At 48.5% G+C, this 21,144-nt stretch overlaps 1 protein-coding gene and 1 long non-coding RNA gene across 2 annotated transcripts in view; one reads left to right on the top strand and one right to left on the bottom strand.

The window, feature by feature from the left end:
* CHSY1 (chondroitin sulfate synthase 1) overlaps positions 1 to 13,322 on the top strand; it is a 78,181-nt gene extending 64,859 nt beyond the window's left edge. The window contains exon 3 of the mRNA XM_080394978.1: positions 10,222 to 13,322. Coding sequence (XP_080251104.1) covers positions 10,222 to 11,814 — 1,593 coding nt within the window. The 3' untranslated portion in view covers positions 11,815 to 13,322. The remainder of the gene's footprint in view (positions 1 to 10,221) is intronic.
* A 300-nt stretch (positions 13,323 to 13,622) lies between these two features.
* LOC308066963 lies at positions 13,623 to 19,193 on the bottom strand. The gene is made up of 2 exons (XR_013929386.1): positions 19,106 to 19,193; positions 13,623 to 17,148 (listed from the first exon to the last, which is right to left on the bottom strand). It is a non-coding gene; the product is annotated as an uncharacterized lncRNA (long non-coding RNA).
* Positions 19,194 to 21,144: the final 1,951 nt, after the last annotated feature.

Below are 21,144 nucleotides of genomic sequence, written 5' to 3'. Positions count from 1 at the left end.
CAGCGAAGCAAGTAATAAAAAAGGTGAGCTTTGTGGTTAGAGCTATTAATGCACAATTTATGGGGCTTTTGCAATACAGGGCATGAAAGTCAAGTTTTTGAGAGATCATCTGCCCTCTGAATGGGCATAGTACCCCTGCTGACCCCCCCTGTGTATTGCAGGTATTTTAGATGGCAGGACTGAGGCAGAGACCTTGTCACTGTACGGTTTTGGCAGTGCCACGTCTACACTGGACGGTGTACATATGTTTTCCAGCAATGAGACAAAGGATAGATTTTGCTTTTAAATTCAGCACAGAGTAGTGGGCAGGCTTGCGTGGTAGTGCAATGAGCGCAAGAAAAACACTTTCGCAATCGTGACATCTCACTGTGGAAATTCTGTCTGCAGCAGCGGCGTTACCGCATGACGCTCTTTACCATTGCAACCTCCTAAAGCTGTGTTATCCCAGGGCCAGGGCTCAGCTATAGGATCCTCATGGGCTGACTGAAACATGTGGCTTCTCCACATAAAACAAGGGTTTGTGGCTTTATTTCCCTCCCCTCCTCTGAGCAATTATTCAACAATTCTTTTGGCAAAAAAAAAAAAAAAAAAAAAAAAAAAAGCACGCGCTTAAAATGCACACTTCAGAACAATGCTGCGCAGCTTTAGTGAATGCTGGAAGTTGTCATCCTGCACTGCTCCCCATGTGAAACAAGCTGGTGATTGAGTCCAGGCCCTTGTAGACAGTCTTCAAACCAGCTCCAGAAATGGTGGCTTCAGCTGAAAAACCAGACTGAAGATGAAGAACCGATCTGAGCTTGCAGGCTGGTGAAAGAGGAGCAGTGGAACCATTGCCTGTGTCACAAATGTTACATACTGGGCACCAGTTCTGCACGGAGTTTGTAAGGAATACCATAGCTTGTTCTTATTTTCCACCCACAGGAATAAAAGGAGATGTTCTCTTAAATCCAGCTTAACTTAGGAGAAGCAGCCAGAGAACTGCGGAGTGAGTTCCCACTTCTTTGCTGGATGTCTGGGAGGGGTGTCCTGCTGACAGCAGTCCCAAGCAGGAAACCCAGCGCTGCCTCGTGCTGCCGGCTCCCCTCCCATTCAGAGCAGGCCAGCTTTCAGCGGTGGCCAACAAAGGCAGGCAGCCTCGCTGTGGCAAGCAGACGGAGACCGTGGTCTTTGCTGAGAAGCTTTTTGCTTTTGGGGGGCAGATATATAGTTAATCGCAGGGCCCGGTGCCTTGTGCTCAGCCACAGTGGCTCTTCCTAAGTTTGCTGAGCTGGAGGGGTAGTGGGGACACCTGGGGTGGCCAGTGGCCTTCATACCGTGCTGAATTACTAACAGGGCTGGCGGCCAGACGGGGGTGACTGTTCATCTGAAAGAAGTCAGCTGAATTCCCATGGAGCTCCCCGCCTCTTGCAAGCTCGGAGCTGCTGCGTGCCCTTTCTGCTGAGGGGCTATGGATGTTCAGTGCCTTAAGTATTGGCTGTTTCAGCACGACCCTGGAAAAAGCAGTGAGCATCGTGGTGGAGCACTTGTTAAAATCCAAGCCTGGAGGAGAGACGGCTGTGCCATCCTGTTAACACAGCACCAGTTTAGCCTTCACCTTGTCCTTTATGCTCTTGCAAACTGGGTGACTCCGGTGAAACGTGAGCAGAGCCGAGCATTGATCCAGCTTGTCCGTGTAGACCCAGCAAGACCAAGTGGATGGAATGAGCCCACTCTCAAAGTTTTAAAATGCTGGCTTGCTCGGTGTTTCAGACATCGCTGCCAGCATGAGGTGGTGTGCAGCTGCCACCTCCTAGGGACAGGTCACCACCGATTTGAAAGGAGCCAAGGTGAGGTTTCAAGAGTGTGTCCTGAACAACGTCCCTCCTTCTAGCAGCTTGCCTGGCAGAGGCACAGCGCAGCAGCATCCATGGGAGCAGCTCTTGTGGTGGCTGGGAGGAGGGCTTGCTAGCAGAGAAATCAGAAATCTAATATATTCCCTGTTTTCTGTCTGTTTTCATTAGCCGATACTGATGCTGCTGGCAGAGAAGTGGTTTTACCATCGGTTGTTAGGAAAGCGTAAAGCAGACATTTCTAAATGCAGTTAGGAAAGATGCTCTGTCCCTTTGAGGCTGTTCCTGGCTCTGCAGGTTGGAAGGGCCACAGCTTTGACACAGGCAGTTCAGCAGTTGGCCTCGTCTTGGGGATTTTATTTAGCATTCCCAGCTCCCCTCTCGCCCCTTCCCAAAAGATGTATTCCTGCCATGAGTCTTTGTGAGGGATCAGAAACAGCAAGTGGGCCTGTTGCCATAAAAAAGCTCCCTCATCAAATCCTTCCTCATCAAAAATGGTGCTCCTGAGGCTGGAAGTGCCAAAAGTCTTGAAAATTAATGTTTTTTTTTTAAATACACCCCACCTTTTTACACCCAGGGAAGGAACTGCAACAGTAGCTATTGTGAGGCCAAGTCTTTGCCTAATTAAATTCACAGTAATCTTCTGTGAAGGCTCAGAGAGATTTAGAGCTTTGCAGTGGTGTGACTGCCTTGGTACTGTCCTTCAGCCCAGACCTGTTACCGTGACATTGTCTCTATATATGGTACTGTGTCCCTACTCAGGGGTGGGGGTTCCTGAAACACCTTGCATCAAAAGAAAGCTGTGCTGGTGATGTGGGCAAGGCTGAAGGGGCTGGATCCTGCAGCTGGATTCACTGCGGCCGATTTTTTCCCCAGGGTTCTTGCAGAATCTGGTGTTGGCAGAGACCTGGAGACATGGGCTGGTGTGTGCTACAAAATCACTGCACTCCCCATCCAGTCTGGCAGAGAGGCTACGCTGCTCCGGCTTTATTTCTGGTGTTGGGCTGTTGTTGAGATGATGAGTGGATGCTGAGACTGCAGCTGAAGTTTCTCCAAGCAGAGGGTTTCTTTTCCACCCTCCTGTAAGCAGCAGCTTATGGTAGCCTTGCCAAGTGTTTTGAGACCAAAAAGGTTCATCGTGTTCATGGCTCACAACTCCTACAAAACCACTGGATGTGGAAAGTAGCTCCCAAATAGGGATCTTTGAATTCCATGGATAAAAGTATTTCTGAATGATTACATTACTGCCTCTTGAAAACACATGGTGGAAAATCAAAGAGCAATCCAAGAAGAGGTCGTCTTTTCTATAGTCTGCTCTGAGGAGACTGCATCCCTCTGTTTCCAGCATCCAAAAAAATACTTGCCAGGGTATCAGAAGCTTTCTGCTCATCATCTCCAAGAAACTACCCTCCAAGGGTCATGTGCTGCTCCCCTGAAATCTTAGCGCTTTGCATGAGAAAGAGCAGATACACACTTCCAAAGCTGCGGCTCTTTCTTTCATGGGCCTGTTGAAATTCCTAATGAAAACCAAGTTTTTCTTGTGCTGTGCCTGTACTGCGGAGTGTTAAAGTGTGGAGTTGACAACAAGGAAAAGAAATCCCGGGATGCTGTCTATTCGGTGGGCCAGTAATTTGGCATCACCCCTGAGTCTGGCCTTGAAATGAACAGATCAGCAGCGAGTCACTGTATCCCTGGTTTTGTTTGGATCTGGGGCAGAGGCTGTCCCTCTCAGCTGGAGTGGGAGAGCTGAATCATTTGCCCCGTGGGTCGAAGCTTTAACTTCAGCAAGGGAGAGCCATGTGCAGAACAGCAGTGTGCACCAGGGCTCGTAATTTTGACATCATGCTAGAAACAAATTTTGAGCACACTTTCTCGAGCAATAGCAATGATAATTAGTCATTAGCACCTATGATGTTCTGCTTCTTTAATAGCTGTAGCATAGAACATATGTTAATATTTAGTGGCGTTTTATTTGGTTTTGTTTCTGTTAAATCAGAACCTTTTGGATGAAAATGCTGCAATTCCATCCAGCTCTCCTAAGGTCTGCACAGTTAAATCCAAATATCCTAAAACGGCACGCTCTGTTTTATCTGGTTACTCCTAAGGTACAAAATGCTTTCAGGTTATTTTCTGCTTTTTGCTTTAAAAACATAAATCTGTGTCTCTAGAGAAGCAGTTCCAGGCTCCATGGAGTGCACAATGGCACCTGTGTAGTTTTTGTGTCAGCTGCACCCAAGGGGAAGGATGTTTCACTGAATGGGCAGCCGCCTTCTTTTGAGAGCGTTGCGTGATTGCATTAGTCTTTCTTTTCTGTACACACCAGGTCTAATACAGCTTGTCCCCCTTATCCAAAATAGGGGAGACCTGAGGAAGTAATCCTTGCTGCGTTACTAAGAGGAGACCAGGATCCTGTATCCTTGTTTAGAGCAGGAGGATGAAGCTCAGTTTCATGCAGGGTCAGGGGGAGGGAAGTTTTCCTCTGCTTCATAGCTGGAGGATCTCGGTTCGCGAGTGCGGTGGATTGCTCCCACGTGTAGGTTTTGGTAATGAGATCGTCAAGCTCAGGTTCAGAGGTGAAGTACATGATGCCAGTTTTGAAGACACATTCATTTTTGCAGGTTTTCTTCTTTCTGTTGCCAAGCTGCAAATACTTTAAAGGCTACTTGGTTTGAGAAACTGTAAATGAATAAGTAATTTTTAAGCTCTTCTACTTGCTTGAACAAGAAAGGGTTGGGAGAAGGGCAGTTGTTTAATTAAACAGCTACTTGGTACTGTTAACAAAAGATTGAACCCGAGCAGTAACTCTCCTAATTTACAGATTCCTTGGGAATTCAATGACCTTGAGTTTGCTGTGCTTGAAACTTGCCTTAGATACTTGGCTTCTGTTCTTGACTGCTTTGGAGAGGAGAGCGGTGCAGAAGGCACCGCGAGGCTCTTGAGTGAGACAGGCGCTGTTTCGCTTAGTATCGTATAAGAGCCAATTGTGTTGTACAAAATAAAGCTCTTGCTTCAGAACATGCCTGGAGTTATTGCACTCAGAGGTCGCAGTATATCACAGCTGGATCTGCCTCTGCTTCTCCAGCAGTCTGCTATGGAAATTTTGAGTAGGCTGTTTGGGATGCCCAGCTGATTTTCTTACCCCTTTCTAGCTTATGAAACAAAGTAAATGGGAACCAGTGGTACGTGATGAAATTTGTGCGAGAAGTAACTCATCTGAGGAATCACATCGTTTAATCACTCTGCAGAGCTCGGGGCTTTGCTTGTCAGCTGAGAGGGAAGTCTGACCTCCCGGTGCCGAGTGGTGTTTCCTGCATCCTTTCCTGTAGTGGCAACTGGGGAGGTTACAGGAATGATCGAGTGGCCAAGTTCACTGGAAATGAGTGTTTATCCATTACTTCCCCGTGTTTGTCTCCACCATAATAATTCTGCCTAAGAGTGACTTCAGTCATGTCAGTGGTTAGCTGTGGGATCAGTCGTAAAGCATTGGGATTTAAAATGAAAAGATCATCGTTAATAAGAACCCTGAATACACAGAGTTGTATCCAGGGAGGTCACTTCGATCTCCCCCTCCACCATAGGCAAGTCAGCAGTAAGACCCACTGCTCCTTCCCATGGGATCTAGGTGCAAAATATTTTATCAATTTACCTATATCAGTAATTTAAAAACCAGAAAACTGCTCTGTTTTGGTTAATCACTCCAAAGTGGCAAAGCTGTGTTAGTGCAGCTACAATTATTTCATACAGTTACTTGGGATGTGGGTAAAAACATCTTTCATTTCACTTCCAACCAACCAACAGGAGTTGCCCCCTTGCACTGCTACAGCTGCATCTCTGGGAGGAGGAGCGAGGCGGAGATGCGGGCGAGCATCCTGCAGTTTTGGCAGCAGAGCTGTGGGGCAGGGTAGGGGCTGTTACTCCCACAGGAGAGCAGCGCTGCTCCAGCTGCAGAGGGGGACCTGCATGCATGCTCGTCCTCCCCCCGAGGTGCTCGGGAGTTAGGTGACATTAGCCATCTTTCGAGCTTTTAATTAGCTTGGCTTTGTATTTAAAGCACATCTAGGGCATTTTGAAGCCTGCCATACGACATGTCTTGTCCATGATTGCTTTTCACGAGGCTTGCGGGGCTGCGTTTTCTGGGCTGTGGTAGTACAATCTGGAGCTGTGAGAGAAAGCCCTCAGGGGCTAATCCGTGGCTGCGGGCCAGTTTCTGCATAAACTGGTCTTATTTTTAAAGTCCATTTTCTCCAGTACACTTTTTTTGGCCTGCAAAAGACTTCTTCATTTAAAACGAAGAACGTAACACTCTCTCCTTTCAGTTGGTCTTTTGGACACGAGCCAGTAGTGCCCACAACAGCTGTACCACAGTTTAAACATTCAGTCTCTAATGGTTTGGGGAACATTAGGGTTTTTAAGGCTTCAACAGGTCTAGAGTAAATAGTGGTCAATAAAGAGTAGCTCTTCTTTGTATCCCTACGCTCTCAGTGCTCTGCACTAGAATAAAGCATGCTTAGAATATAATCATTGCAAAATTAATACCCATGAAAGGTTCTTTTTTTTGAAAAGATTCATAGAGAAACCTGTTTCACTAAAAGAAGAGTTTGCAAGAGTTCAACTCACAAGAGTCTGGTAACAGGCATGGGGAAGTTTGCACGTAATGTCTGTTAGAGACGTGCATGTTCTTGGGCTTGTGTCTTTCCCCAAGTGTGTGCTTAACGGCTGCTACGTGGGGGGAATAAATTACAGGTATTACTTTCTCTGTCATCTTCTCCCACCCACCTATTAATGATGTACACAAGAGATAATTAGGAATTTTTGTCTTCCTTATGGCTTGCCAGTGTTGCATGGAATCAAAAGCCCACAGGTGCTAATAGGTAATGTTTAGCAATAGTGTTTTGGACCCAGATGAGGTAGAAACTACTTTAGCAGTGATGGGCGATGGTCAGGCGTTGTCCTTGTTAGTGACTGAACCCAGTGCCGAGGACTAGCACTGCCCTAAAGATTTAAGCAAATTAATGTTGGTAGACCTGTCAAACTGTATGGAGGGAGCTGCTCATTTCTTCCAAGTTTTGTAGATGTGGGTGAGAAAACACAAATCCGTGTGGGGCTCCTTATTGTGAGGGAAAACCCGCGGGCATCGCAGTGCTTCGGTGGCATTGGGCTGGTATCTGCAGGCACCTCAGCCCAGGAAGGGTTAAATTGCTCTGTTGGCCACTTGCCGCTTGGACTTCATTTACAGCACTTCATGCCACTGCAAGAACAGTTTGTAAGTCGTTGTACTCTCTGTAGGGAGTCGGTTAACTCCTTCTGATACCCTTCCATGTGTTTCCTTCTGGCGGTGGCGTGGGGTGTACCTTGGTTCCTGGTGGGGGACCGGGGCTGCAGGACGCTGGCATGTCCCCTGCCTGCTGCAGCTTGCTGAATGTGAGGAGACAAGAGGGATGCTGGAGTAGGAGAGGGGGAAACTTCCTTGGAAAAACAATGAAAGTGCTAGCCTTGCAAGGCATTCTTCTGAAAAATAGGATTATATAAAAGCCTGGCTGCTGCGGTGCTTCTCATTAGTTGTACTGCAGGGCTGGCCAGAGCACAGCATTTGTTACAGTTGTCACCTCTTTGGCTGGAGCAAGGTGGACGTTAATAGATGTTTCAGTTGTAAATTGCTTTGTGTTGAAGCACCAGTAAAGTCTTGCTGAGATCTGTTTTATTTTCAGTTCAGTTTTCAAAGTTAGCTGGTGTTTGGAAGAAGCAAGAAGTAGTATTAAAAGTTCGGAAGTTAACCAGCCTCGCTAAGAGGTTACTTCTGCATGGCAAGCCAGAGCTTTAAAATACGCTTGTTAGTTTTATTTAGGGCTATTTGCTCAGGGTTCATATCTTTACTTCCATTGGGAAGTTTCATAACATTTTCCTACCCATCGGTATTCTATTAAAACGTTGTTGTGTAATCAAAAAGCCTTTCTGCTTTTCATGGTTTCCTCTTGTAGCGAATTCAGAATGCCCTAGATGGCAGTTCTGGAATAAATGCATTCAGGCTGCGTGGTCTTGATTTTGTTTGCTTATAAATTCAAAACAAGATTTGAAATTAAGTCCTATTGTCAGTTTTCCTTTATACAATAATTGCCTAATGATGTGATTTAAGAATTTTTATCTAATGTGACAATGCTCCTGGAAAAGTGTGCCTATAGTTGTCTCGTAGTTAAAATACCAGTGAAATGTGTTACTGTACACATTTAATACTTCTAGTTCTATACATATAGTGTTAGAAAGGATAGATCAGTGGAGTCGGTAAAAACGTATGTGGGGTCCTACAGTGTCGGACTGGTCTTGCTCTTGCAGTGTGAGCCCTCCATTCTAATAAATTGTGCTTACAGGTCTGGCTGTAACGAGCGTGATTTGAGGTCTCCTAGAGCCCTTAACAGAAGCAGCAGAGGTTCAAAGTGTGGATAAAAAGTAAAGTGTTACTAGAGGAAACAATACAGGGATACAAATTAAGGACAGTCTTTGGGTGAGTAGAAAAACAGGCTTCTTGGGAAAGGCGAGGTGCGTTCAATCTAGGTAACGCTGGTGAATATGGGATTGGATCAACTAACCTCTGCCCGTAGCACTCCTTTAAACCTTGCAAGACTTCTGAGGGATATACATGGTGATGCCAAGAGGCCATCACCAAGACGTTCTCCTTTGGCTGCGCTGCTCTGTGGGATCTATCTAATAAGAGACAGCCTCTGGCCCGAATTGCTCACAGACAGCACGAAAGCAGCAGGAATCACTCGGGGGACAGTGGGCAAGAAGGTGAGCATGGGCAGGAAGGGAGAAGGGGTCAGGGACTGGTGACGACCCATGAAGAAAATGGCCTTTCTTCCTCAGTCCAGCTGAAATCCCTCCCTCCCTTCTTTGCAATGAATTACATTTTCAGATTAAACCTCGTGCTGCCCATTTCAAGTAGATGCAGCTTGCTCCTGTGCCGTCCGCAGCGATACGCTGAATTTCAGGTTTCAGTATGCGCACATCTGGTTTGTTAAGATAGCGGCAATTAAATCCAGGTGTAAGTTTATCCCTTAGATTCGATGTCTGTCCACAATAATGGGAAAAATGCAACTGAAGGCCTAATAAAACAGGATTTCTGCTGGGTCTGAACAGCTGGTAGAAGCATCACTCGTGCTGTCTGTTAAAGGGAGGCTTTCTGGGCTTGTGACTTTCCTTTCAGTGCTCTGTTTAATTGCCATCGTATTTGAATCATTCTCTCTTCTGTTCATCTTTTGGGTTTTAGCTCTTTGCTAATCTTCATAGCCTTTTTACTTGTGCTTTATTGACTGCATTACCTACAGCAGATTCTGCTGCCAATAACATAGATTGGATCCTGTATCAAATGAAATTGTCGTGTCAGCTCCTCTGGCAGGTTAATGGAATTTTTGTTGTGACATGGAATGAGTCCGTGAGCTTTTAAAATGTCCATTATCTGGGCTGGTATAGAACTTCAGCCTTGAGGTTGGTTTTTTTTCTCTAGGTTTTGGGGCTTTTTTCAGCTTATTTTCCACGTTATCATCCTGGTTTGCACATGCCTTTTATTATATCAGCTATTGCCTGAGCTACCGAGAGCTGTAAAACTGGTTTGCTTGCTTTTCTCAAGTCGTAGCTTTCCTCAAGGCTTGTGAATCTAATCTTGGCTCACTATCTTCCGTGTTTTGAAATAGCAATTTCCACTTTAAGGATGTTTTTATTCTAGTGTACATATGCATCGTGTATCACCTGCCTTCTGGAACTACTGCTAGGAATCTCAGGTGCATTTTACTTTCTATTGACATTTTAAAATTAAGAGAGGAACTGTAGCTTTGCATTGCAGCACTTGAGATAACATATTTGGCATCTTGACTAAAACATTCCGCAGGCTGGATTTTTAATGCCTAAACAGCATTTGGGTGTAACGGAAAAGGTGTCGTCATACTTGCTTACTATGTACATGGCATCCTTTGTTGTTGTTCTTTATTGTTATTATCATTATTATTAAAGCCCATGGGAAGCAGATGAATAATAGGAGTTTTGTAGTGAACACTGAATGGTTTATTTTTTCCTGGTGATGCTGTGTTGTCGTGAAAAAATGAGCTTACAATCCACTTACTGCTCTGTTGTTGGACCAACGGTGCTATCTCTAGAATGGGCTGTAGTAATCCTGAATCCACGGTAGATGTTTCTTTCACCAGTTTACAACAAATAATCCTCTTAATTTCCTTGAATAGAAGCTGGTATTGCTACAACCTGTGCCTAAAACCAAGAACAGCTTATTTGGAAAGCCTTCTGGCCCTGCAAGCCAGGAGGAGTTTTCTCCCCGTGGGGGCTGTGTGGGCTGACTTTCACAAGGACAGCGCTGCCGAGGTGCTAATTTCTCCTTTCTCTCTTCTAGATGCAGCAGCTGTTTTATGAAAATTATGAGAAGAACAAAAAAGGCTATATCCGAGACCTGAGGAACAGCAAAATACACAGGGCTATAACGCTGCACCCCAATAAGAATCCCCCGTACCAGTACAGACTTCACAGCTACATGCTGAGCCGCAAGATAGCCGAGCTGCGCCACCGGACTGTACAGCTGCACCGGGAGATTGTCCTGATGAGCAAATACAGCAATACAGAAATCCACAAGGACGACCTGCAGCTGGGGATGCCACCCTCCTTCATGCGATTCCAGCCCCGCCACCGGGAAGAAATCTTGGAGTGGGAGTTTCTTACTGGAAAGTATCTGTATTCGGGTGCCGACGGGCAGCCCCCTCGGAGAGGCATGGACTCTTCTCAGCGTGAAGCGTTGGACGACATCGTTATGCAGGTCATGGAAATGATCAACGCTAACGCTAAGACCCGGGGGAGGATCATAGATTTCAAGGAAATACAGTATGGCTATCGCAGAGTAAATCCGATGTACGGAGCAGAGTATGTTCTTGACTTGTTGCTTCTGTACAAAAAGCATAAGGGGAAGAAGATGACCGTCCCCGTCAGGAGGCACGCGTACTTGCAGCAGACGTTCAGCAAGATCCAGTTTTTGGAGCACGAAGAGATGGATGCCAAAGAGCTGGCCAGCAAGATCAACCAGGATTCTGGATCCTTGTCTTTCCTCTCCAACTCGCTGAAGATGTTTGTTCCCTTCCAGCTCAGCAGATCAAAAGTAGAGAGGAAGGAACTCAAAGACAAGAAGATCAACATCCTGATTCCTCTCTCTGGACGTTTCGACATGTTTGCAAGGTTCATGGGGAATTTTGAAAAGACGTGCCTCATTCCAAACCAGAACGTCAAGCTGGTTGTCCTGCTTTTCAATTCCAACTCCAACCCTGACAAAGCGAAACAGATCGAGCTGATGAGAGATTACCGCTCCAAATACCCCAAGGCTGACATGCAGGTTTTACCAGTGTCGGGGGAGTTCTCGAGGGCACTGGCTCTGGAAGTCGGATCTTCTCAGTTCCAGAACGAGTCTTTACTTTTCTTCTGTGATGTTGACTTAGTCTTTACCACAGAATTCCTCCAACGGTGTAGGGCCAATACAGTTTTGGGTCAACAAGTATACTTTCCCATCATTTTTAGCCAGTATGATCCAAAGATTGTTTATAGTGGAAAAGTTCCTAGTGACAATCATTTTGCCTTCACCCAGAAAACAGGTTTCTGGAGGAACTATGGCTTTGGTATTACCTGTATTTACAAAGGTGATCTTCTTCGAGCAGGTGGCTTTGATGTCTCCATCCAGGGTTGGGGCCTTGAAGACGTAGACCTGTTTAACAAAGTCATTCAAGCTGGCTTAAAAACTTTCCGAAGCCAAGAAATTGGAGTAGTCCATGTGCATCACCCTGTTTTTTGTGACCCTAATCTTGATCCAAAACAATATAAAATGTGCTTGGGGTCCAAAGCTTCAACTTATGGGTCCACACAACAGCTGGCTGAAATATGGTTTGAAAAAAATGACCCAAATTTTGGGAAAAGCAGCAATACTAATGGCTCAGTGAGGACAGCCTAATGTCCAGCTATGCTGGAAAAGACTTTTTTTTAATTATCTAATTTATTTTTGGGAAAATGTTTTTTGATAATTCACTTTTAAAAGACCACACAGGATATATTTTAGAAATCATCATTGTTTTCTTACAAAGCGCTCGTTTTGAGAAGAACAAGGCCGTTGGTTTTTTTGTTGTGTTTTTGGTTTTGAACAAAACTGTGATCAATATTTGCCTTCAAACAAAAAAATTGTTTAAGCGTTATCTGACCGATGAGCGGAAATCTGACTTGAATTAGAATTTCCTTATGAAACAAAAGATTGTTTCGTACCTTTTCCGTTGCTGTCTTCGTTGCTGGGATTCTGTAAATTGGGACCTGAGCGTGCAAGCCAAGTGACAAAATGGTGTGTCTAAAATGTTTTGTTGTGACTGCTACCGTGCAAAGATTCTGCTTCTTTTATTAAGGATAGCCATTATTTTTTAAGTTGCGTTAGAACAAAACGAATGGGTGTGGCGCTGGTAAAGGTATTGATCACAGGAGGGTGGTTTTTTTCCAAATGGCTGATTATTTCAGTTTAAAAATACACTTCCACTTATTATGGCCAGGCGACTTCAAGGGAGGGAAGAAAGTAAGCACAACCTGCTAGCCAATTAGTCCTTGTAGAAATTTTTGTCTTTTATATTTGGTCCATATATATGGATGTCATGTTTTAAGAATCCGTGGTGGGTTCTGTGTGTTGTCCTCAACCGCTGTGCTGATGTGATCAAGAAATGCTGAAGCATCGTGAGGGAGGGGAAGAGGACGGGAAATGCGAATCTCTTGCAGCAAAGCGACAGTACGCAACGAACAATTAGAGATCCCTAACGAGAACTTTGAAAAATCTCCTATACCGAGTGTACTGCACCTGATTGCATTGATTTTGTTCAGTCGGTTATGTGATGTTAATGGGAACAATTATTACATTTGATTACTAGTTTTGTTTTGGGATTATTTTTTTCTGTATCTGATAGACTGTTAATTTATTTAATATCCATTGTTTTAGGTTCTTGACCTTTCCTTGAATATCTGTTAGTCTTTTTAATATTTTATATATATATATATGTGTGTGTAAATATATATATATATATTAGGAATGTATTGCATCTTCTCTCTGATAAGGTAGTGTACATCATACTTGCAGTAAATGATCTCCAAAGATTACTTTCTAAAATATTTTTTCATGGATCTTTTTTCCCAAATTTCTTTAACGTTTTTGGAATGACTTCAGCAAGCGTAGGAATTTTTTTGGTGTTCTAAGCGGAACTGGGGATGGGGAGGCCGAATACAAGGAAGGTGTGATCCCTATGAATTAACACCTAGCAAGGTAAGAGAAAATATACAAAATAAAGTGCCTTAAAGCCAGAAAGGGAACCCTTTACACTGAGATTTAGACAGTGAATGGACATTGTCATTGAAGCAGATGATTTATTGGGACGTACCTACCTGTAAATATCTTGCTCAGCAGAAACAAAAAATAAAAACCAGCGAACAATATATTTTTCTATCGTATCCTCCAGCACCATTTTGTCTCATTGCTCTCAGTTCCACTTTGCCTACTCTTTGGGAAGTGGAGACTTGTGAAGGAACGGAGAGAAACCGATGCTTAGGTTGTTGCCATGTTTGAAGGGATGTTACGGAGTAATTGCTATTCCAGTAGAAGAAAAAAACATTGTTTACACGTGTATGGAATATGAACTGCAACTAGTGTAGAGTCGATGTCTTATAATGTTCATCGTTTTTTGGTGACAGTCCCAAGGATGTAGGTACTTGGATGGATTCAGTGCATGGAAAAGCTTCTTTTTTTTTTTTTTTTTTTTTTTTTTTTAAGACTTGCTTCTAAGATGCAATAAAGTTTTTTGATTTGCAATCGGAGCTCCTCATGTCGTCTGCCTCAGTCCGTATCTTTCCATACAGCATGGGCACAGCCGCAAAGGCAAAGCAGTTGGGGGAAATAGGTCCAGGTAAAAGGATCTTACAAAGGGTTTTGACCTCTGCGTGGTGTTTTGGCCTGGAATAAACTTAATGCCGCATACCTTGGCTCTGGGGAGAGGGAGAACAGATCCGTTCATCAGACTCTGGTGTCCGCTGCCATCGCTGCCTGCGCTGACAAGCTGCGTGATTCCGTGGGGCAGCTGGTCGGCTCTAACACAGGGCTTGGACTTTCTCCTCACGAAAAGATTAAAAGTGCTTTTGTTGTCTGAAAACATCCATAACTGTACATTTAAAATGCATATGATGACAAGGCTGAATAATTTCATCATGTTTTGTGTATTTGAAGCACAGTAAAAATAATTATTGTGTCAAGCACTTATTTTTTAATAGCTCTGCCTGTTTTATCACAGTTGTTCAATATTGGTGTGAGGCTTTTTTATGTAAAAATTAAGTCCCAAAGCAAAAATCGTAGGGATTACAGAAGTGTTTCTTCACACAAGGGAAAAGCGGGGGGGGAAGCGACTGGTATTTGTGGCTGCAGAAAAGAGCTTGAAGAATATGAACCCTAAAGAACCATACTAAAAGGAGAGGGAGGGGGAAGGCCTGTACTTATACTGTATTTATTAACATTTATGATTATGTAGGACTTTTTTTAGCCCATAAGAGCCGATAAAGCAGGATGCACGTAAATGGAAAAAGCTGTTTAATGAAAAGCACCCACCTGGTACTGGGTGTTTGTCCGCTCGGTTGCCACAGTTCGGATTCAGTTACCAAATCTGTCCAGCATTAAAAGCGTGTTTTACACCAAGCTTGCAGGCGACTCTTGAGGGCCCACATCTTAATTGACCACATATTTTATGGAGTCACAACTTAAGAGTAATCCATTTTAAAGTTAAATTTTGAATTATAACCATCTGTGATAAGGTCTAACCTTATAAAACCCATTTTATACTAAAGTAAGCGGTATTTGCTGCCCGAGTTGTAAGGAGCTTGACCAGGTGGAAGTCATCGGCTGGCAAGTGCTAACCCAGCCTCTGACAAAAATCCCTCCTGGGGCTGGAACGTTTCATTCACAGTTTACTCTGGTTGTTTGGTTCAGAGAGAAGTTTGCTTCGTGCCGAGGAGCCAGCTGGTGTTGGAAAACCCGGGAGGGTTTGCCTCTAGTCCATTAAGAAAAAAACACGGTGTGAGAAAAGGAGAGATGCTGTCATCCTAAAACTGAAGAACGTGGTGACCCAGAGTCATTTGCTGAGGTTTGCTATATATTGAGATGCTTCTTCATTAAAACAATTAAAAATACAAAACACTTCTTTCCCTCGTTCTTCCAGTGTACGTAACTCGTGCCAGATGCCGCGCTGATCGTGGGCACGCTCACAGCAACAAAACGCGCGCAAGCAGAGCTTTGCAGCCCTTCGGCACTTGGGTTTACACCCTGCCGCTTCTTCTGACACCCATGGGCGCGAGCTCTGTCGTCAGAGCTCAGAAACACTTTGCCGTTCCTGTCTTCCCAGGGCTTACCGCGAGAGACAGCGTCACGCCGCAGTGTCTCACCCATGCTGGCACCGCTGGCTGTGGCTGGTGGCTCGTGCTTGGCAGGTTGGTGGCTCTGGAGGGCTCTGGGGGTCCCTCGTGTCTGCTGAGCCGCAGCCACCTCCCACCAGTGGCTGGCGAGGGCCCATGTTCTGAAGGACAGATGCAATGGCCCGTCACCATCCTCGCCTTTTGGGTATCTTTGCTCCCTGGCCCCACATTATTTGTCAGGGACTTGACGTCCCCACCCTGATGCTCCCCAGGTCTGATCGCTGGCAGTGACCGTCCCCAGGGGTTGTTCTCCAGCAGCCTGACGGCTGCTCAGCTCTGGGGTAGGTTGTCACCAGCAGAAGATGGAGCTAATGAACAGGAGGGGCAGAGGTGAACTTCGGGGGCACCTGCAAAGGAGCCTAAAGCCAGCCTTGGTCCTGCCTTCTGGTAGGGACGTTCGTGGGGCGGGTTGGAGAGCCTCGTTGTCCCAGGGTGGGCTGCCAGGGGGAACGGCCAAAATTCACTGTAAGCCTTGAGCTGGGGCGTCTGGAGGCTGCACTTAGCTCTTTGTTCATGAACGTTCATCAGTCACTGGAGTTAAATCGCATGTGAAACTTCAGGGAGAGGCAACAGCAGGGGAGCCAGATTTATTACCACTGTTTTCTAAAAGCGCTTCCCTCTGACAGCTCCTTTCCTTGCTCACGGCTCGACGATGGCAAAAGGAGGCAACAAGCCAGGGAAAGCGCGGAGCCGGGAAAGGCGGCGTGATAACTGCTGGTGACCGTCGTGCTCGATGCGGCTGTTTACAGGTTAACTAGATGTAACTTTGCAGAGTCACAGTCCATGGAAGGATTTCAGGTTTGGGGAATTTAGGCACAGTGGGGTTTTATTGCCCTGAAAATCCAGTGACCAGCTCCAGCCTCCGTGCAGCTTCCCCGAACCCGGCTGCGCGGCTCCTTTCAGCAAAATCAGCAAGTCAGCCCCGCTGACCCCAAATCTGCTTACTCTGAGCTTTTGTTGAAGCTCTAACTTTACATTGCAAATTATTAGCCTAAGTCATTTTGCATGAATACTTGCTAAAAATACTCCGCTTGCACAGCCAGCCTCACTCGAGAGCTTTTTGGGAAGAAAATCTCTCAGAAGCATTAAAAATGGAGAGCAGGGTAGTGCCCTGCCTGGGGCAGATGCTCCCAGGTCCCACCGGGTTCCTCCTCCTCCGCTCGGGCGCTCTCTGGGCTGGGGGGACACTGCCCACCTTAGGCCCAGTTTTAAACAAATGTTTTTGTGCCCAGGTCTGCACTCGCCCAATGTGAGTTATTGCGCTGACTGCAGCAAATTCAAGGGGTTTTTGGTCTCCTCTGTGGGGCATGGGCAGCCTTGGAGACATCCCAGAGTCCCCAGCCAAGGCGTGTTAAGCTGCAGTGCAGCCGCATCCCATGAGGTATCCTCTCCCGACTCTTTTACTGGATTTCACCTGGCCGCTGCTGCCAGAAGCGCTTTTATTCCTCACGTCCAAACTGTGCCTGACACTTGCCCAGGTGCAAGAACCCATCCACATCTTTTCCGAGCTCCAACACCCATCTCCCAGCTCTCCTCCAGCCCATGAATCTCTACCACCCTTTAAATCACATTTATGAGCGGGGTGAAAAAAAATGAATTAACATCAGAAAAATAACAGACTGAATACAGGGCTGGCTGTATTTACTTTCACACTCTAATTCAATAAACCCTTCAACTTTAATTGACCTGAATCGGCTCCAACATTTCCAGCGTGCTGGGCTCGAGTGTCTGGGAAATCAGGGGTCCCCACCACGCGCCTGGGGGTGCCAGGAGGAATTTGCCCAGGCCCTGCTGCGCCTCTCGCCGGCTGTTTTAGAAAAGGAAGGAAAAAAAAATAGAAAAAAAAAATCACCACCTTGGTGCTTCATTGACTTTTCAATAAGAGGTCTCGCACAAAGGGCACAGTTTAAAGTAATTACGCAGTAAAACAAACTTTGAAAGCAAACGGGCTGTGACACAGGGCAGATAAGGGCTGTTTGCTTCCCTGGCGCTGGCTCTGCGGGCGGCGGTTTGGGGGTTCAGGAGCGGCACCTGCCCCAGGTGAGCTCGGTCCCCACCCCCACCCATGGCCCCATCCTCATCCCCCAGCTCTCGTCCACCTGCCCACACAGCAAAGATAATTAATGTCCAAATGCAAACGGTGGTTGGAAGTGTGAGCCTTGGTGGAAAGGGCTTTTTTGAAAAAAAAAAAATGAAAAAAAAATAATTGCGTTTCTGTAATTGCTTTTTCTCTGAGCCTGTGCTGGAGCTGCCCCAGCCCATGGCACAGCGGGGCCTTTGGGGTTCGCTCCCTTCTGGGATCGCTCTGGGGGGCAGGAGGGGGGTGGGGCGGGACACACAGGGCATCTCTGGGGGCTGGCCCCGCTCCCCACCACGGCTCTCCTGGGGGATTTCTCCACTCCTGGGCCGGGTTGCAGCTCTCGGGGCGATCGCTGGGCAAAGCGGAGCTGGATTTCACACCGCCCTGGTCTCCCGCCGCCCCGCGGGCCGTGGGTGTGCGGAGCTGCCGCCCCCCTGAGCATCGGAAGCCAGGCAGGAGCGAGGGGCTGGGCGGCGTTTGCCTGAGAAGACCAGGTGGGTTTATTTTTTGGAAAAAATTCAGCCCAATTTAAAAAGTCCCGGTCTTGGCCGGGGCCCCACCGGCCGCAGTGTGAGCAGCAGAACGTTGGCGCGGTGGGAGCGGGGGGGAACCCCCTTTCCCAGGGGTCAGGCCGGCGTGTCCCCGGGGAGGTGTACAGGGGCCGGGAGATGCGCTGGAGCGATGAGTGGCGGAGACGGGCCTGCATCTGGGGCACAACCAGAGCCTGGGGTGATGGCGTGGGGGGCTGAGGGAACCCTGGCCTCGCCTGCGGTGGGGGCTCGGCCCCAGCACTGGGACCCCCCCCAGACCCCCAGCCCAGCCGCCGGGGGGTTCCACCCTGCGAAGCGCCGTCCTCTGACCTGCGTGTAACAGACCCTGTCAAACCGGGGGCAGGTGGGGCAGGACGGAGCCGCGCAGAGGGGCCTGCAGCGCCCGGTGTCTCTGACGGGGAGGGGGCCCTGCCGCAGGATGCGGCCGCCTCGGTGCTGCTTTCAGTCAGCGCGGCCCTGTGGGGCCCTCGGGACCGGACGGGGCTCTCGGGATGGGACCCTTGGGACAGGACAGGACCCTTGGGACGGGACCCTCGGAATGGGATGGGACGGGCTGGGGACAGGGGCTTTAGCCAGGGCCACATGTCCCCTGCCGGCAGCAGGAGCCTCTTGTCCTCTGCTGAACACAGCCAGGCCACTGTGGCCAAGGGACGTTATTTTGGGGGTGGTTCTTCTCTAATCCTCTGAGCAGGGCGGTGCTTTATAACTTTTGGGAAGGAAAATGGAGAAGGAAGGGGCAGATGCGAGACGTGGGCTGGTCTGTGGCTCCCACAGGTACACGGGGGTGCTGAGCTCCACCTGCTCCCTGCAAAGCACGTGGCAGACGGGGGCAGCCAGCCCGATTTGGGTAAGAACAGCAATGGACGGTGAAGGATGTTCTGGTGGCAGCCAAAGTGCAGCAGTCAGAGGGACAGGCTCCTGTGACGGCACAGGAGTGAGGTGGGGGACAGGGGCAGACCCTGATGGGGTCCAGGCCCTGAGCTCCCCCTGCCAGCCCACCAGCCCTCTGGGCATATGGTGGCCACTTCCCCGTGTCTGTGTGTCACCAAAGCCACTTCCATCCCTCCAAACCCCTATCCCTCCATCCACCCAAGCTGCTTTTCCTCCCTCCCTGCATCCCTCCACGCATTTACCGTGTTGATCAGGTTCTACTGTCTGTGCTGTTTCTCCAGAGGTCAGACCCCACTGCTCCTCTTGCACACACACACACAGACACCCCCCCCCCCCCCCAACTCCTCAGGGCTATTTACCCACGTAGCGGAACGAGCTACAGCTGCACATCACCCCGTCAGCCAAACCACCCCTCCCAAGCAAGCCCACAGCTGCATATTATCAATGTTCATTAACCCACTGCCCTCATCCCTCCGCAGGTGCGTGCAGGGCAGACGACTTGCCTGGTTCAGGGGCTGGGGACACCCCAAGTGCCCCGTGAAGGGCCAGCCCCAGCCCCAGCCCGTTAGCTCTGGCCAGGGGGCGACCAGGAGGGGACCTGCAGGGGCCCCACAAGCTGCCGGGGCCAGCCAAGGCTCCGTGACACCGGGGTGGTGGCACTGCGTGAGCTGCCTCCATGCCAGGCTCTGCTGGGGAAGGAGCCGGAGGGTCACAGCTTGGCATGAAGGGGACATTAGCAGGCCCCAGAGCTCGGAGGAGGCTGATGAGGCGCTGCTGTAAACACAGAAGCACAAACAGGGATGGGGAATAAAAAATATCAGGGAAGCGCTCCAGCACGGGCAGAGTGAAGCATCTTCCCAGGGACACCAGTGCTGGGCTGGGGGGGAGTGGGACCGGGTGGTGTAAACCTGGCTGAGGGCTCTGGGAATGGGTCTTTCCCAGGGGTTTTGTGGTGGTGGCGGGGTTTTAAAAATCATTTTGCCAGGTGTTGGTGATGACGAGCAGCCACCTGCCCTGGCAGAGCAGCACCTTCTCCAGCCTACGGCAAAGCCAAGGCAGCGCCACGGTGCTGGTTAAGCCACCGAAGCCTGACGGTGCTGCCGACCCCGCTGCCGGCCCGGGGTGAGCTGAGGACAGGCCGGCAGCCCGAAATAGCCACGATATTTCCTGTCTTTTTTTTAAAGATTTCTTAAAGAAAACTAATTTCCTCTGTCATTTCAGTAGCAGAATACAAAGCCGCCAGCGCTGCCCCTTTCCCCACGTCCCTTAAGAAAATCCCCTTATTTTTTCCTTCCACTGGAGCCCTCGGTGCCATGCGGGATGTGGGGAGCATCCAGCTGCTGTGTAAATGCCGCCTGCCCCTGTCACTGGGGCATGGAGGTGGGCTCGGCTCTAATACATTAAATTATGGGAGTTTTCTGCATGTTGAAGGTAACAGAGAAGGGAAAAAACATTTGAGTCACCCAGCTCAGAAATGTGTAGCTGAAAAGGGAGCGTCCCAGCTCAGCACCCGGGCAGGGCGAGCGCAGGGCGTTTTCACACCCGTGCGGGTTTCGGTGGCAGCGTGGCGTTACGGCCAGAAGGAAGGTGAGTGGAGGCAGCGGGGCAGCAGCCCCCACGCCAGCCCCACGCCGGCCGGCCCCAGCCCTGCCCACGCTGCTGGATGCTGGCGGAGCTGCAGAAGAGCCGATCTGCTCAAGGGAAGGGGAAATAAAGTCCTGCTTCTAATTTCTAATCATGCTGCAAGGTTAGAAAATATGATTGGCTTTGCTGTCCTTCCTATCCTGCTGATGCCCAGCCACCGCCCCCAGTGCCCACAGCACCCCAGCTCCCGCGGAACTGCCGGTTTTGGATACCCTGAGAGCCGCAGCCCCAGGGATCTCTGGGGCTGGGACCGACCGGTGCGACCGGGACAGCACCGCTCAGGGCACCTGCCTTCTGCCAAGGTTATTTTATCCAGCCGGGACTGGAGAAACTTTTAATACCTTTAAATTGCCCTTCCCGCAGTTTTCCTTTGCAGGCAGTGCTTGGATTAGCTGTCAGGATGTGCCCAGTGATGGGACCTGCAGGGTGTAGTCCCATCAGCTGGGTCCCCGCACAGTGGGATGGGACCAGGGTGCCGGGCTGCTCTGGGAGCTGTCGTGGGTATTTGGGCCCGATCCTGCACTGCTGCCCAGGGCAGTGTGAGCAGTGGGGCAACGAACCAGCCCTTCTCCCATTTTCTGGCAGAATCAGCTTTGATGTTGCCCTGTTTTCCTGCACACAGAGGAGCTGGCTGGTT

Source organism: Falco punctatus (assembly GCF_963210335.1).
Source record: "Falco punctatus genome assembly, chromosome: 7".
NCBI classification, from domain to species: domain Eukaryota; kingdom Metazoa; phylum Chordata; class Aves; order Falconiformes; family Falconidae; genus Falco; species Falco punctatus.
Note: the sequence above shows the minus strand (reverse complement) of the source record. Positions and strands in the feature narration are given on the sequence as shown.